Source organism: Hyla sarda, chromosome 9 (assembly GCF_029499605.1).
Source record: "Hyla sarda isolate aHylSar1 chromosome 9, aHylSar1.hap1, whole genome shotgun sequence".
NCBI classification, from domain to species: Eukaryota; Metazoa; Chordata; class Amphibia; order Anura; family Hylidae; genus Hyla; species Hyla sarda.
The window spans coordinates 107613614-107629992 of record NC_079197.1 but is presented as its reverse complement, the minus strand read 5'-3'; the positions used below and the strand labels follow the sequence as shown (position 1 = coordinate 107629992).

At 41.3% G+C, this 16379-nt stretch overlaps 1 protein-coding gene across 4 annotated transcripts in view; it reads left to right on the top strand.

The window, feature by feature from the left end:
- The window catches only part of PASD1 (PAS domain containing repressor 1), a 175248-nt gene that overhangs the window by 116559 nt on the left and 42310 nt on the right, over window positions 1-16379 (top strand). For all 4 annotated transcript variants that reach the window (XM_056539698.1, XM_056539697.1, XM_056539699.1 and 1 more), the window contains 2 exons: window positions 6424-6542; window positions 10214-10296. In XM_056539698.1, the coding sequence (XP_056395673.1) occupies window positions 6424-6542; window positions 10214-10296 (202 nt within the window). The remainder of the gene's footprint in view (window positions 1-6423; window positions 6543-10213; window positions 10297-16379) is intronic.

The following is a 16379-nucleotide window of genomic DNA, read 5'->3' as shown; positions in this document are numbered from 1 at the left end:
GTGTGGCTGAAATCACAAGCTCCTAGATACCTATAGGTGGCCCTAGTGAGGCACATTTCATTCTGGAGTACAGCTAATTTTCCTGTAAGTTTCCAGCAGCAACCTGACGATAACCCTGCACACAGCTCCACCTAGAGGTTAACGTGACTATTGACATGTAGCAGTTACTACTCTATATACACTGCTCCAAAAAATAAAGGGAACACTAAGATAACACATCCTAGATCTGAATGAATGAACTAATTGTATGAAATACTTTCGTCTTTACATAGTTGAATGTGCTGGCAACAAAATCACACAAAAATTATCAATGGAAATCAAATTTATCAACCCATAGAGGTCTGTATATGGAGTCACACTCAAAATCAAAGCGGAAAACCACACTACAGGCTGATCCCACTTTGATGTAATGTCCTCAAAACGAGGCTCAGTAGTGTGTGTGGCCTCCATGTGCCCGTATAAGCCTCCCTACAATGCCTGGGCATGCTCCTGATGAGGTGGTCTCCTGAGGGATGTCCTCCCAGACCTGGACTAAAGCATCCACAAACTCCTGGACAGTCTGTGGTGCAATGTGGTGTTGGTGGATAGAGCAAGACATGATGTCCCAGATAGGCTCAATCGGATTTAGGTCTGGGGAAAGGACGGGCCAGTCCATAGCATCAATGCCTTCCTCTTACAGGAACTGCTGACACACTCCAGACACATGAGGTCTAGCATTGTCTTGCATTAGGAGGAACCCAGGGCCAACCGCACCAGCATATGGTCTCACAAGGGGTCTGAGGATCTCCTCTCGGTACCTAATGGCAGTCAGGCTACCTCTGGCAAGCACATGGAGGGCTGTGCGGCCCCCCAAAGAAATACCACCAACACCATTACTGACCCGTCACCAAACCGGTCATGCTGGAAGATGTTGCAGGCAGCAGAATGTTCTACACTGCATCTCCAGACTCTGTCACGTCTGTCACATGTGCTCAATGTGAACCTGCTTACATCTGTGAAGAGCACAGGGTGCCAGTGGTGAATTTGCCAATCTTGTTGTTCTCTGGCAAATGCCAAACAACCTGCACGGTGTTGAGCTGTAAGCACAACCACCTGTAGACCTTGGGCCCTCATACCACCCTCATGGTGTTGTCTCTGACCGTTTGAGTGGACACATGCACATTTGTGGGCTGCTGGAGGTCATTTTGCAGGGCTCTGGCAGTGCTCCTCCTGCTCCTCTTTGTACAAAGGTAGAGGTTGCGGTCCTGCTGCTGGGTTGTTGCCCTCCTACAGCCTTCTCCACATCTCCTGATGTACTGGCCTGTCTCCTGGTAGCGCCTCCATGCTCTGGACACTACGCTGACAGACACAGTAAACCTTCTTGCCATGGCTTGCATTGATGTGCCATGCTGGATGAGCTGCACTACCTGAGCCACTTGTGTGGGTCGTAGACTCCGTCTCATGCTACCACAAGAGTGAAAGCACCACCAGCATTCTAAAAGTGACCAAAACATCAGCCAGGAAGCATAGAAACTGAGAAGTGGTCTGTGGTCTCCACCTGCAGAACCACTCCTTTATTGCATATAATTTCCACCTGTTGTCTGTTCCATTTGCACAACAGCATGTGAAATTGATTGTCAATCAGTGTTGCTTCCTGAGTGGACAGGGTGATTTCACAGAAGTGGGATTGACTTGGAGTTACATTGTTTTATTTAAGTGTTCCCTTTATTTTTTTTGAGCAGTGTATTTAGTGTGTTAATGAGCAGATGAAGATTGGAGCAGTGACTAACATGGCACTATTTCTTATGTCAATGTGAGTGATTCTGCTATTGTACTAATTCCTCCTGAATGGAAAACATCTCATTAGAAGTCCCAGCGTTGGTTTTTCAGGTGCTTTATTCTCAGCCTTGACATGTGAGTTCTAGCTCATCAGTCGTTGGGTTGACAATGAATAGATTATTGTTAGAAACATCAAATTCTGGATACAAATCAGGTTTCTAAAATCCCTTTGTTTTTCATGGTTTCCAAAGCAGCACATTTTATATAAGTATACATATTTATTGATCATTGTACAGTGTGAAATACAGATATAGCAGAGCTGAATTAGTCATTGAACAGTGTTATTTGTGCAATAGAAATGTTGATGTGATTGTATTCTGTGCTGTGAGATCAGAAATGTTTTATTTAGACCCATCACAGGAGGCTTTCCGTACAGGGGATGGAATCCAATCCTGTCAGCCGTAACATTACAGCTTCGGGTTCATAATCTAAGCCAGTGTTTCCCAACCAGGCCGCCTCCAGCTATTGCAAAACTACAACTCTCAGCATGCCCGGACAGCCTTTGGCTGTCCGGGCATGCTGGGAGTTGTAGTTTTGCAACAGCTGGAGGCACCCTGGTTGGGATAAACTGCCCTAAGCCTTTGGCTGTCCAGACATGCTGGGGGTTGTAGTTTTGCAACAGCTGGAGGCACCCTGGTTGGGATAAACTGCCCTAAGCCTTTGACTGTTCAGACATGCTGGGAGTTGTAGTTTTGCAACAGCTGGAGGCACCCTGGTTGGGATGAACTGCCCTAAGCCTTTGGCTGTCCAGACATGCTGGGAGTTGTAGTTTTGCAACAGCTGGAGGCACCCTGGTTGGGATAAACTGCCCTAAGCCTTTGGCTGTCCAGACATGCTGGGAGTTGTAGTTTTGCAACAGCTGGGGGCACCCTGGTTGGGATAAACTGCCCTAAGCCTTTGGCTGTTCAGACATGCTGGGAGTTGTAGTTTTGCAACAGCTGGAGGCACCCTGGTTGGGATAAACTGCCCTAAGCCTTTGGCTGTCCATACATGCTGGGAGTTGTAGTTTTGCAACAGCTGGAGGCACCCTGGCTGGGATAAACTGCCCTAAGCCTTTGGCTGTCCCGACATGCTGGGAGTTGTAGTTTTGCAACAGCTGGGGGCACCCTGGCTGGGATAAACTGCCCTAAGCCTTTGGCTGTCCCGACATGCTGGGAGTTGTAGTTTTGCAACAGCTGGAGTCACCCTGGCTGGGATAAACTGCCCTAAGCCTTTGGCTGTCCAGACATGCTGGGAGTTGTAGTTTTGCAACAGCTGGAGGCACCCTGGTTGGGATAAACTGCCCTAAGCCTTTGGCTGTCCAGACATGCTGGGAGTTGTAGTTTTGCAACAGCTGGGGGCACCCTGGTTGGGATAAACTGCCCTAAGCCTTTGGCTGTTCAGACATGCTGGGAGTTGTAGTTTTGCAACAGCTGGAGGCACCCTGGTTGGGATAAACTGCCCTAAGCCTTTGGCTGTCCATACATGCTGGGAGTTGTAGTTTTGCAACAGCTGGAGGCACCCTGGCTGGGATAAACTGCCCTAAGCCTTTGGCTGTCCCGACATGCTGGGAGTTGTAGTTTTGCAACAGCTGGGGGCACCCTGGCTGGGATAAACTGCCCTAAGCCTTTGGCTGTCCCGACATGCTGGGAGTTGTAGTTTTGCAACAGCTGGAGGCACCCTGGCTGGGATAAACTGCCCTAAGCCTTTGGCTGTCCAGACATGCTGGGAGTTGTAGTTTTGCCATAGCTTGAGGCACATTGATTGGGAAACACTGATTTATACAAACCCACCATACAAGCACTCACAGAAGCGTATTGAGTCTATTGTATATATGTGTCCAATTCCATAGGGAAGCATGTAGAGATATTTTCTGTTTGAATCCAGCAATCACTATTGACACTTATAACAGTAGGTGCTTTATGGTGGATTCAAACACTGTGAAAATAAATAGCTACCCTCTATGATAAGTGAATAGATGGTGTTTACTTAAAGGGGTACTCCGGTGAAAAACTTTTTTTTTTTAATCAGCTTGTGCCAGAAAGTTAAACAGATTTGTAAATTACTTCTATTAAAAAATCTTAATCCTTCCTGTACTTAATAGCTGCTGAATACTACAGTGGAAATTATTTTCCGTTGGAAACACAGAGCTGTCTGCTGACATCATGAGCACAGTGCTCTATGCTGACATCTCTGTCCATTTTAGGAACTGTACAGAGTAAAAGGAAATCCCCATAGCAAACATATGCTATTCTGGACAGTTCCTAAAATGGACAGAGATGTCAACAGAGAGCACCGTGCTCATTATGTCAGCAGAGAGCTCTGTTTAACTTTCTGGCACCAGTTGATTTAAAAAAAAAAAAAAAAAAAAAAAAAAAAAAACGTTTTTCACCGGAGTACCCCTTTAATTGATAAAGCCAAACATAAAGCAGCAACTTTAATAGGTAGCAAAATCAGCGTCAGAAAATATGCAGCACATCCTGTACGTGTGAATCTACCCTCTTACAGCAAAATGGGGGCGCCCTTTGTTGGCTGTTATCCAACACCTGGAGTCAAGAGTAGAAAGCAGGTCCCAACAATTGCGCAGTTCCATTGCAGTGTTCCAGAGGGCTCCAAGAATGACGACATCTCTCCCACTTTTATACACTCCATGTGTGAGATTTATCAAAACCTGTGTAGACGAAGAGTGCTGCAGATGCCCATAGCAACCAATCAGATTGCTTATTTTATTTCCCAGAAAAATAAAAGAAGCAATCTGATTGGTTGCTATGGGCAACTGCACCACTTTCCCTCTACATAGTTTTTTTTTTTTTTATAAATTTACCCCCATCAATCTTTTTGAATAGTCCACAAAGATACCATTTCTACTGCACATAAATATGAAAGCTAACTCTATCCAGTTTAAACTACTTTGGTGGGATCCAAATGAGCCCACCAAATAATGTTCAGTACAGAACCTGCAAAATGCTTTCTACAAAAATAGAAAAAAAAATTATAATAATTGGTTGGTACGTGTATGAAATATTTCTCTTGTCTATCATCAGAAGTAATGTGGTATGCTTGGAATCTAGGGTAAAAATATAAACAAAAGTACAGAATTAAAGGAGTACTCCGGTGAAAACCTTTTTTCTTTTAAATCAACTGGTGGCAGAAAGTTAAACATATTTGTAAATTACTTCTATTAAAAAATCTTAATCCTTCCTGTACTTATTAGCTGCTGAATACTACAGAGGAAATTCTTTTCTTTTTGGAATGCTCTCTGATGACATCACGACCACAGTTCTCTCTGCTGACGTTATTATAATAATAATAACACTTTATTTATTGTTGTCCTTAGTGGGATTTGAACCCAAGTCCCCAGCACTGCAAGGGAGCAGTGCTAACCACTGAGCCACAATGCTGCCCTTAGCATACATCTGCTATGCATGGTTGCTAAAATGGACAGAGATGTCAGCAGAGAGCACTGTGCTGATGATGTCATCAGTGTTCCAAAAAGAAAGGAATTTCCTCTGTAGCATTCAGCAGCTAATAAGTACTGGAAGGATTAAGATTTTTTAATAGAAGTAATTTACAAACATGTTTAACTTTCTGCCACCAGTTGATTTAAAAGAAAAAAGTTTTTCACCGAAGTACCCCTTTAACCCTTGCATGCACAAATAGTGATGGACAAACAGGAATTTATAAGCAGGTCAGACAACAACAAAAAAATACAAAAAAATCTAGTCGCTCCATTCCACCCTACATCATGAAAATAATGATTATAACCAGTTCTCCATAGTAATTATTATTATTATTGTGCTTCTTTTTACTCACAATACCTTCAGTATACTGACACAGTGCACTATTTTCATTTGGGTCAGTAAGAGAACACATATAAAAAGTGTAATCTTCTATCCATTTTTCTTTTGTGAGAAATGGTGCAAAGTCAGTGTGCAGGTGTGAGAATTTACACAAAGATGTTAACATTTACTTAAAGGGGTACTCCCGTGGAAAACTTTTTTTTTTTTAAATCAAATGGTGCCAGAAAGTTAAACAAATTTGTAAATCACTTCTATTAAAACATCTTAATCCTTCCAGTACTTTTTAGGGGCTGTATACTAAAGAGAAATCAAAAAAAGAAATGCATTTCCTCTGGTGTCATGACCACAGTGCTCTCTGTTGACCTCTGCTGTCCATTTTAGGAACTGCCAAGAGCAGGAGAAAATCCCCATAGAAAAAATATGCTGCTCTGGACAGTTCCTAAAATGGACAGCAGAGGTCAGCAGAGAGCACTGTGGTCATGACATGAGAGGAAATGCATTTATTTTTTGCATTTCTCTTTAGTATACAGCCCCTAAAAAGTACTGGAAGGATTAAGATTTTTTAATAGAAGTGATTTACAAATCTGTTTAACTTTCTGGCATCAGCTGATTTAAAAAAAAAAAAAAAAAAGTTTTCCACGGGAGTACCCTTTTAAGTACCTGTCCTTTCTTGAATGTTTCCTGTGCAGCAAATGTACCACTATGATAAGATCATGTCATGTTATGTGTCCACTGAACTGCTGACTGGAGGATAATTTTGTTATGATCAGTAGGAAAACTAATCTTAAAATGTGCTGATGTAGCCACCTGCCTACTTTTATTACAGTGCCTACATCGTCGTATAATGGCTTTGAGTCAGCTGTTGCAAGGGCGTTCAAGTCAGCCACCGAAGAGCAGATATGTCTTGTAGCTACAGTACGACTTGTTACTCCACAGTTTCTAAAAGTGAGTACAATAGTGGTTTTATAATGTACATCTGCAGGGGTAGGATAAGGTGTTTTGTCATTAATTAGCGGCATATCTCTCTATGACATAGTCACCATGTTTACCGCAATATACAGTGTCTTCCAGAGAGTGCACCCATATACAGTGTCTGCCAGACAGTGGACGCATATAAAGTGTCTGCCAGAGAGTGCAACTATATGCAGTGTCTGCCAGAGATTGCAAACATACACATTTCCTGTCAGAGAGGGCCGACATACACAGTACTTATCAGAGAGGGCCTACATACACAGTACTTATCAGAAAGTGCCTACATACACAGTACTTATCAGAGAGTGCCTACATACACAGTACTTATCAGAGAGGGCCTACATACACAGTACTTATTAGAAAGCGCCCTCATACACAGCACTTATCAGAAAGCGCCTACATACAAAGTACTTATCAGAGAGTGCCTACATACACAGTACTTATCAGAAAGTGCCTACATACACCATGCTTAACAGAGAGTGCCTGTTAGAGTGTCTACATACACAGCACTTATCAGAGAGTACCTACATACACAGTATTTATCAGAGTGCCTACATACACAGTACTTATCAGAGAGTACCTACATACACAGTATTTATCAGAGAGTGCCTACATACACAGTACTTATCAAAGAGTGCCTACATACACAGTACTTATCAGAAAGTGCCTACATACACATGGTTAACAGAGAGTGCCTACATACACAGTACTTATAAGAAAGTACCTACATACACAGTGCTTATCAGAAAGTGCCTACATACACAGTACGTATTAGAAAGTTCCTACATACATAGTGCTTAACAAAGAGTGCCTGTTGGAGTGCCTACATACACAGCACTTATCAGAGAGTGTCTACATGCACAGTACTTATCAGAGAGTTCCTACAAACACAGAATTTATCAGAGAGTGCCTACATGCACAGTACTTATCAGAGAGTGCCTACATATAAAGTCCTTGTCAGAGAGTGCCTACATACACAGTACTTATCAGAGAGTGCCTTTATACATAGCTCTTTTTAGCTAGGACTCTCTGTTAAGAGAATGCCTACATACACAGAACTTATCAGAGAATCAGAGAATAATACACTGTGCCTACATGCACAGTACTTATCAGAGAATGCCTACATACACAGTACTTATCAGAGAATACTTACATACACTGTGCCTGTCAGAGAGTGCCTACATACACACCTATAAATCGGGTATTGTGATGTTTTCAAGGAAGACATATTAAATGGGATCCTGCTTCTAAATCATTACCCTATATTTTTTCTCAGCTCAACTTTAAGGGGACCTGCAAGGCAGCATAAAACTTGTGTAGGCAGCATGATGCCAAAACACTATGATACACTCTGGCGATACCAGAGTAAACATACAGTGGGGCAAAAAAGTATTTATTCAGCCACCAATTGAGCAAGTTCTCCAACTTAAAAAGATGAGAGAGGCCTGTAATGTTTATCATAAGTATACCTCAATTGTGAGAGACAGAATGAGAAAAAAAAATCCATAAAATCACATTGTCTGATTTTAAAAAAAAATTATTTGCAAATTATGGTGAAAAATAAGTATTTGGTCAATAATAAAAATTCATCTCAATACTTTGTTATTTACCCTTTGTTGGCAATGACAGAGGTCAAACGTTTTTTTGTAAGTCTTCACAAGGTTTTCACACACTGTTCCTGGTATTTTGGCCCATTCCTCCATGCAGAGCTCCTCTAGAGCAGTGATATTTTGGGACTTTCAACTCCCTCCAAAGGTTTTCTATGGGGTTGAGATCTGGAGACTGGCTAGGCCACTCCAGGACCTTGAAATGCTTCTTACGAAGCCACTCCTTCATTGCCCAGGCAGTGTGTTTGGGATCATTGTCATGCTGAAAGACCCAGCCACGTTTCATTTTCAATGCCCTTGCTGATGAAAGGAGGTTTTCATTCAAATTCTCACAATACATGGCCCCATTCATTTTTTCCTTTACACGGATCAGTCGTCCCGGTCCCGTTACTGAAAAACAGACCCAAAGCATGATGTTTGCACCCCCATGCTTCACAGTAGGTATGGTGTTCTTTGGATGCAACTCAGCATTCTTTCTTCTTCAAACATGACAAGTTGAGTTTTTACCAAAAAGTTCTCCTTTGGTTTCATCTGACCATATGATATTCTCCCAATCCTCTTCTGGATCATCCAAATGCTCTCTAGCAAACTTCAGATGGGCCTGGACATGTACTGGCTTAAACAGGGGACACTTCTGGCACTGCATGATTTGAGTCCCTGGCAGCGTAGTGTGTTACTGATGGTAGCCTTTGTTACTTTGGTCCCAGTTCTCTGCAGGTCATTCATAAGGTCCCCCCATGTGGTTCTGGGATTTTTTCTCACTGTTCTTGTGATAATTTTGACACCACAGGGTGAGATCTTGCGTGGAGCCCCAGATCAAGGGAGATTATCAGTGATCTTGTATGTCTTCCATTTTCTAATAATTGCTCCCACAGTTGATTTCTTCATATAAAGCTGCTTTCCTATTGCAGATTCAGTCTTCCCAGCCTTGTGCAGGTCTACATATTTGTTTCTGGTGTCCTTCGACAGCTCTTTGGTCTTGGCCATAGTGGAGTTTGGAGTGTGTCTGTTTGAGGTTGTGGACAGGTGTCTTTTATACTGATAACAAGTTCAAACAGGTGCCATTAATACAGGTAACGAGTGGAGGACAGAGGAAAAATCTTGCTTGTTTGTAGGTGACCAAATACTTATTTTCCACCATAATTAGCAAATTTATCATTATGTCTCTCATAGTTGAGGTATACCTGTGATGAAAATTACAGGCCTCTCTCATTTTTTAAGTGGGAGAACTTGCACAATTGGTGGCTGACTAAATACGTTTTTGCCCCAATGTAGTTTACTCAGCCGGCCTGGGTAATGCGTTGCTTCCTATTCAGGTATAGGGAGAGATGTGTCACTCAGTGCTGACAGGGCAGAGAGCAGCCTCCAGAACCTGCCCCTAGAATTAGTTACCAAGGTCCTAATTTTTTAACTATGATTTCGCTGAATCAGATGAGCATTTTTATGCAGTTTTATATAGCATAAAATTGATGACAGTTTCCCTTTTATTTGTGAAGAGCAGTACTTATTGGTTTTGATTAAATATATCCCTTTGTCGAACCCTGTATATGCAATCATAAATATCCACAGGGTAAATCCATCATGGCAAACATTTTTTGTAATCATTTGCAGACAAAATGCTACAAGTAAATTTTTTCTCTCAGTTCAGATATTGTCTTCATTCACTTTTTTGCTTATCATACTGCTGAAGTTGTAACAGACCGGGTCTCTGGACACTCCCTAATGAATGATGCATTTGTCTACAAAACATTACAGAAAAAAGTTTGCCATGAAGGTTCCCTTTAATAACATATTATTTGGAATGAACCAGCTAAGTAGTGGTATAACACACATACTATTCATTTTTGTTAGATGTCCTTCCAAATTTTAGGCTTTTTATGTTATAACCTATTGTTGTATGTCTGATTAATACATTTCATGGTGTTTTTAATGCAACTTTATGTTGTTACTTTAGGATCTGTTGTTAGAACAAATATGTCTTGCTACAAACGAATGGATTTTCATGTGATTTACATTTGTGAATTGCTATGTTTCCAGGAGTTGTGCAATGTAGAAGAGCCTTGTGAAGAATTTACATCGAGGCACAGTTTAGAGTGGAAATTTCTCTTTTTAGACCACAGGTAAATTTTAGAATGTAATTCATAAGCTGTACAAATTATTTCTCCCTATAGATCCCAAACACAGTACAAGCCATATAAAAATAAAAATCATTTCATTTTTTTCTGTTTGGGTGTCAGAATACGGATGGGGGAGATTTATCCAAACCTGACCGGAGGACATTTTTGAACATAACTGTGAAAAATGAAAAAAGCGATCTGATTGGTTGCTATGGGCAACTTTTCTTCTGGACAGGTTTTAATAAATCTTCCCCATAGTTTATCATTGACTTTGGGATATTTTTTGTCTGTTACCACCCCAAAATACATCCCCTCTAATAATAGTCTTTTTTCTGGAACCTGAAAAAGCTAAAGCAAAAATTCCAAAAGTAAAAAAAAAATCTTTAAAAAAAATTTAAAAAAATCTATAAAAATTTCAAATGCTTTTTACTTGGAAAAATTGAAGCTTTTCAAGCTGTAAAATATGACCTAAAAAAAACCATGATGTGCAAATAAACTGTGAGTTTTGTGAAAACTTTCTATCACAATACATCTGCAATGGCCAAATTAGGCTGTGTTCACACGTTGCAGTACAGCATAATCACACTAAAAGCGCTGGAAGTGGTAGTTTTGCAACAGCTGTAGGCACACTGCTTGGGAATTTCTGCCCTAAGGACTGGAGTTATTTGGTCCTATAGTGTTTTAGTTGTTGCTAGTCCCTAAATCTGTTGTAGATAGGTGACATTTGTGGGGTTGTTCTGTCGTTTTCAACAAGCTCTTGTCTTTTGAAAATAGTATAAATATACACTTTGAAAGCAGCATTAACAAAAAGTCCATACTATATTGTGAAGAAATGATCCATAGAATATAGGGAAAAAAATCTTCTCTTTTACAGCATGCAACATTTCAGCTTCCCTGAGCCCTTGTCAAGCATGAGAAAATGGAAAAAGAATCACATTTATAAATTTTTTTGTGTTTTTTATTTTGTGATTCTTCACAAAATACTCACAGCTCGCGTAACTGCAGATAGCATACTGTCCACTTTTACATGTCTTCTCACAGTAACTTGGAAGTGTGTTAAAGAAGTAATCCTACTGTAGATTGAATTACTGGCCAGCCATAGGGTTTAGCTTTTGGTTTGGGATTAGAGAGGATTTGTCTGTGTAAACCGCATACAGTGTGCTGTGGGTCATCTTCATGTTTGCGGCTGTGCCTAGCTGTGTGCGCTCTTGTGTCTTTGTTGCTCTGCTCATCTTTATTCATAACCACTGCTCCTCTTAGATTGAATAGTACCTTGTACAGTTCTTTCTTTTGAAGCCCCTCCCTTCTTACTGTATGTTGTACAGTGGTCCCTGAAGTTACAATATTAATTGGCTCAAGGACGACCATTGTATGTTGAAACCATTGTATATTGAGACCATAACTCTATGGAAACCTGGTAATTGGTTCTGCCGCACCCAAAATGTCATCCAAAAATAGGAAAAAGGGAGGATTAAACAAAAATAAGTAGATAACTAATACAGATAACACAAGTCCTTACATATAAAAGTAAGAAAGATCTGCTGGGAGCTGTAAATCACTGTCTATGTAGAGGACAGGAGCTTCTGCAGGGTCCTGTACAGTACACGCAATGTCCTAAAAAAGTAACATGGAGCCGCCCTCACCTGGAGCAGCTATCCCTGGCACAGGTAAAGAGTAGTACAGAACATGTAATACCTCCCTGTACTGTAGGGGGCGCTACCAGACAGCCAGTTAGTGCATGCACTTCAGTAAGGCTAAGTTTCCACTTGTTTTGTTATTTTGTTTCTTTTTTACACCTAAAAAAACGCAGCACTACTCACCTTCCCAGGCCATATAATATACAGTGGTGCATAGTGTACCCATGCATACTATACACGAGCTGGGAATTTTGTGGCAGTATACAGGATATACAGCTATCTATAGATATACTGTATACAGAACATGAGGTCCACTTACCTCCCTCACTCCCTGTCGGGTCTGTGTAGCCCCGCTCCCTAATGATGACATAATTCGGGGGTGGAGCCATAGACCGGAGCCAGGTTGGTAAGGGTCTGAGGCTCTGTTCACATTGTACGTTTTGTACAATGCCTGGCCTGGCTCCCCTCTTTAGCTCTGTCCCTAATGCCGCGTATGCGTCCTCTGTATACACTATATATCTATAGATAGCTGTGTATAGTGTATACCACCCAAAGGGTTAACCTACACTGTCCAGCAGTGTAAGTTAACTCTTTCCTTGCTGGGCTCGGCAAGGGGTTAAGTGAGCCAACAATGTGTATACTGTAAACACATTGCAGGCTCACTGTAAGTTCTTGCTGAGCAGTAGATATACGACGTATATCTACTGCTCAGCATCAGCTGTTCTCCCAGCTCTGTAGCTCCGAGCACAGCTGAAGTCCCGATCTGTGCAGGGACATTTTCCATTGCAGCATGCTAATGCTATATGGCTGCGAAGGGAAGTAGGGATGCTATGCATCGCTCCTTCTCTCCGAGGATGCTGAAACTATGGCTTTTTGCTTTAAAAAAAACACCATAGTCTCAGCATTGCTGCGGTTTGGAAAAACTGCCATATCGCAGAAAAACATCGGGGTCAGGGGAAAAAATAGCTAAACCCAAAAAACGCAAAGTGGGTTTAGCATTTTGCGTTTCCCCATTGATTCCCTGCTAACATCTGGCCGCAGCGCTTTTCCAAGGGAAAACGCCATGCGGCTGTTTTGGCGTTTTTTGGGGCAAACCGCCCAAGAAACCCAACTTGAAACTTAGCCTAATACAGTTGTTTTACCAGTGAATGCCCATTATGATTGGTCAGTTCTTCCAGCTATTGACATGTTTCACAGAGCTGAACTGTCTGTAGCATTGTATGTCTGGTTTCAAGTTACAATGGTCCAGAAATATTGTATATTAAGGCCATTGTAAGTTGAGGGATCACTGTGTAATATAGTACATTGATACAAATAACACTAACAGCTATGTTCAAAGTTATATGTAGAATTATTCTATATGTAATCTGCTAACTAAAAGAAAGTAAAAAAAAAATGTTTGTCACATGATCTCTGTTAGGTCATGTTCATGAGGCTGATTACCTGGGGAATGTCCGCCCGGAAAACATGGGCAGACATTTCGCACATTTAAATATTCTGGTGGATGCTGCAACCTCTTGGAAATGCGCTGTCGCATTCCAGAGCGAAAAAAAAAAAGAAAGAATGTGTCTACTCTTTCTGCAGACAACGTAATTGGGACATGTTTCTGCTGCGTAATTTCCGCTGTCTGCACAGTGCAGCAGAATCCCATTGACTCACCTGCAGCAGAAATACCAAGTGGAAAATTCCCACGGAATTCCGCACAGAAATTCAGTCACGTGAACAAAGCCTTAGATGTCCTCAGTGTGGCCCCTAATTTTTCAAGTGAGACATTGGTGGAGGAGATTTATCAAAACCTGTGTGAAGGAAGAGTGGTGCAGTTGCCATGGCAACCAATCAGTGTGCTTTTTTTTTTTTTTCATTTTTCACAGGTCTCTTTAAAAATGAAAGGAGCAATCTGATTGGATGCTATGGGCAACTGCACCACTTTTCCTCTGCACAGTTTTTGATAAATTTCCCCCTTGCAGCATATTGCAGCACTAGTAAAGCAAATAAATTAGATTTTTGAAACCTCATCTACACACAGCAGGAATTGTTGCCAATTCCCCCATTAAAATAAATGGGAAAAATGTAACTTTGCACCAAACCCACAGCATTTTCATATCAAATCTGGAAAAAAAATTAGCACCAGGAGCCATCCAGAATTTTGCACAGATTTGTGGCAGATTTTTCCACAGCAAATAAATCTAGTGTGTGTTCACCCTAATATACCTAGATACTGGGGGGAATTTATCATTATTATTATTTAATTATATAGCGCCAATGATTCCAGGGCACTTTACATATGATAATGGTAACAGTACATAACACTAACATAGGAACAGTAAGCATTACACAGAGGGCCCAGCCCTTAAGGGTTCACAATATATAAGAAGAGGGAAAGGAAACAGTAGGTGAGGGGGACAGCAGGTCATCTGTGAGCAGGTGGTAAAGCAGCCATTAGCGGTGCAGTGGCAGCAAGATTATTGAAGGTTGTTGGCTTGCTTAAACAGGTTGCTTTTGAAGGTCTTGATGGTGGGCGAGAGCCGAATGTGCTGGGGTACCTAGTTCTAGTGTATAAGGGAAGCTTAGGAGAAGTCTGAGACGGACATGTGAAGTGTGGACCAGGGGAGCATAGGCAGACATCATGAGATGATCGTAGATTACATGAGCGGAAGTATAGGGAGATCAGGTCGGAGGTGATTGAGGGGACAGGTTGTAGATGGCCTTGTATGTCATGGTGAACAGTTTAAAGTGAATTTGTTGGGCAATGGGTAGCCAGTGAAGGGATTGGCACAGGGGAAAGGAAGAGGAGAAGAGAGGTGAAAGGTGGATTATTTGAGCAGCAGAGTTGAGGATGGATTGCAGGGGAGCGAGTGTTTGTAATGGAAGGCCACAGAGGAGGATGTTGCAGTAGTCCAAGCAAGAGATGATGAGGGCATGTACCAGTAATTTACTCTAGTCAAAGTTGAAGAATGAGCGGATTCAAGATCTGTTTTTGAGGTGAAGATGGCAGGCAGTGGTAATGGTGTTGTGTTTGGATTTTTATTTTTTTTATTTTTTGTAGTACAGTTGTCTCGTGCAGCAATTTTTTGCATCAAAAGTGTGCACCTTTTCAAATAGAGAACGTTGTAAGGTGTTCTTCAGTAGTCTTTTTGTTTACAGTAGTTTTTTGCATTGGTTTTTGCAGTGTTCATGAATTTTCAAACACTGCAAAAACCATGTGCGTCCATGTGCGTCTTTTCAAACAGTTACATAATTCTGGCACATACAGCCATCAAAAGGCGCAACCCCAATCCACACTTAGAAAAGTGCCTGTGCAGAGAAATCATGGGATGCTGTTTAATCTGCTTCAAAATTACTACATGCATGCGCCAAATTGATAAATTTGGAGCACGGACACAAAAACCTATGCAAACAAAACATCAGAAGAGGCATACCACAACCACATTTGATACATTTCCCCTAGTGTGTTTTCTTGTTTTCAAGATGAAACCAGACATAAGGGATAATTTATCATTGGTTTCATGCTGTTTTGTTGTGTTGACTTGTCATAAAGCCCTCCATTTGTCACAAATCGACACCAGCTCAGACTTGGCATACAAAAACAAATGTGTACTAGCACCAAAGATTTGCCCTTTATTCTTTGCACCCCACATCTGTGGTCCCCTGACCACACTGTCATAAAGATACTGTATTAATTACTGTAATCATTTTAACACAGATCTTAAAGGGTTATTCCTAGTCTCTCATTCCTCAGTGTATTTTGGTCAGGATGACATTAACCTGTCATGGCACTCAGACTAGTAGAAATAATAGGCACAAGGGTAGCTCTTACTATGCTGGCTAAAGTCATTTTTTACCTTAAATAACCCCACAACTAACACAATTTTCCAGAAAACTCCAGAGGCTGTGAAAATTTGCTCATAATTATATGCAAGAGTTCAGATAAGGCTATAATCATAATGCACTGTATGTACGGCATATATTGTATGTGGGGAAATGCAGAAATACACAACTATATCAACATTCAGATGCCTACCTCTAAATCAGTGTATCTTCAGCTGTTGCAAAACTACAACTCCCAGCATGCCTGGACAGCTGTCCGGGCATGTTGGAAGTTGTAATTTTGAAGCAGCTGGAGGCACCCTGGTTGAGAAACACTGGTCTAGGATATACCTTTATCATGACACTTGAAATGTTCATGGTAGACCTAAAGCAAACCTTTCATATCACAGAAAAAATGTATGCATATATTTGTTACTCACTAGGTCATGCATATGATTTACATATCTTTTTGTGTGGCTAGCTTCTGTATTTGGTTCACAAACCCCTCTGGTCTGCTGCTCACTCATTCTGACACCCACTGTTCAGGAAGGGGTGTATCCGAGGCATCACTGAGCCAGACCTCTTTCACCATACATTCACTTCCTTTCTGAGTCTTCTGTGCAGTGCTGGGCCTCTTTATCC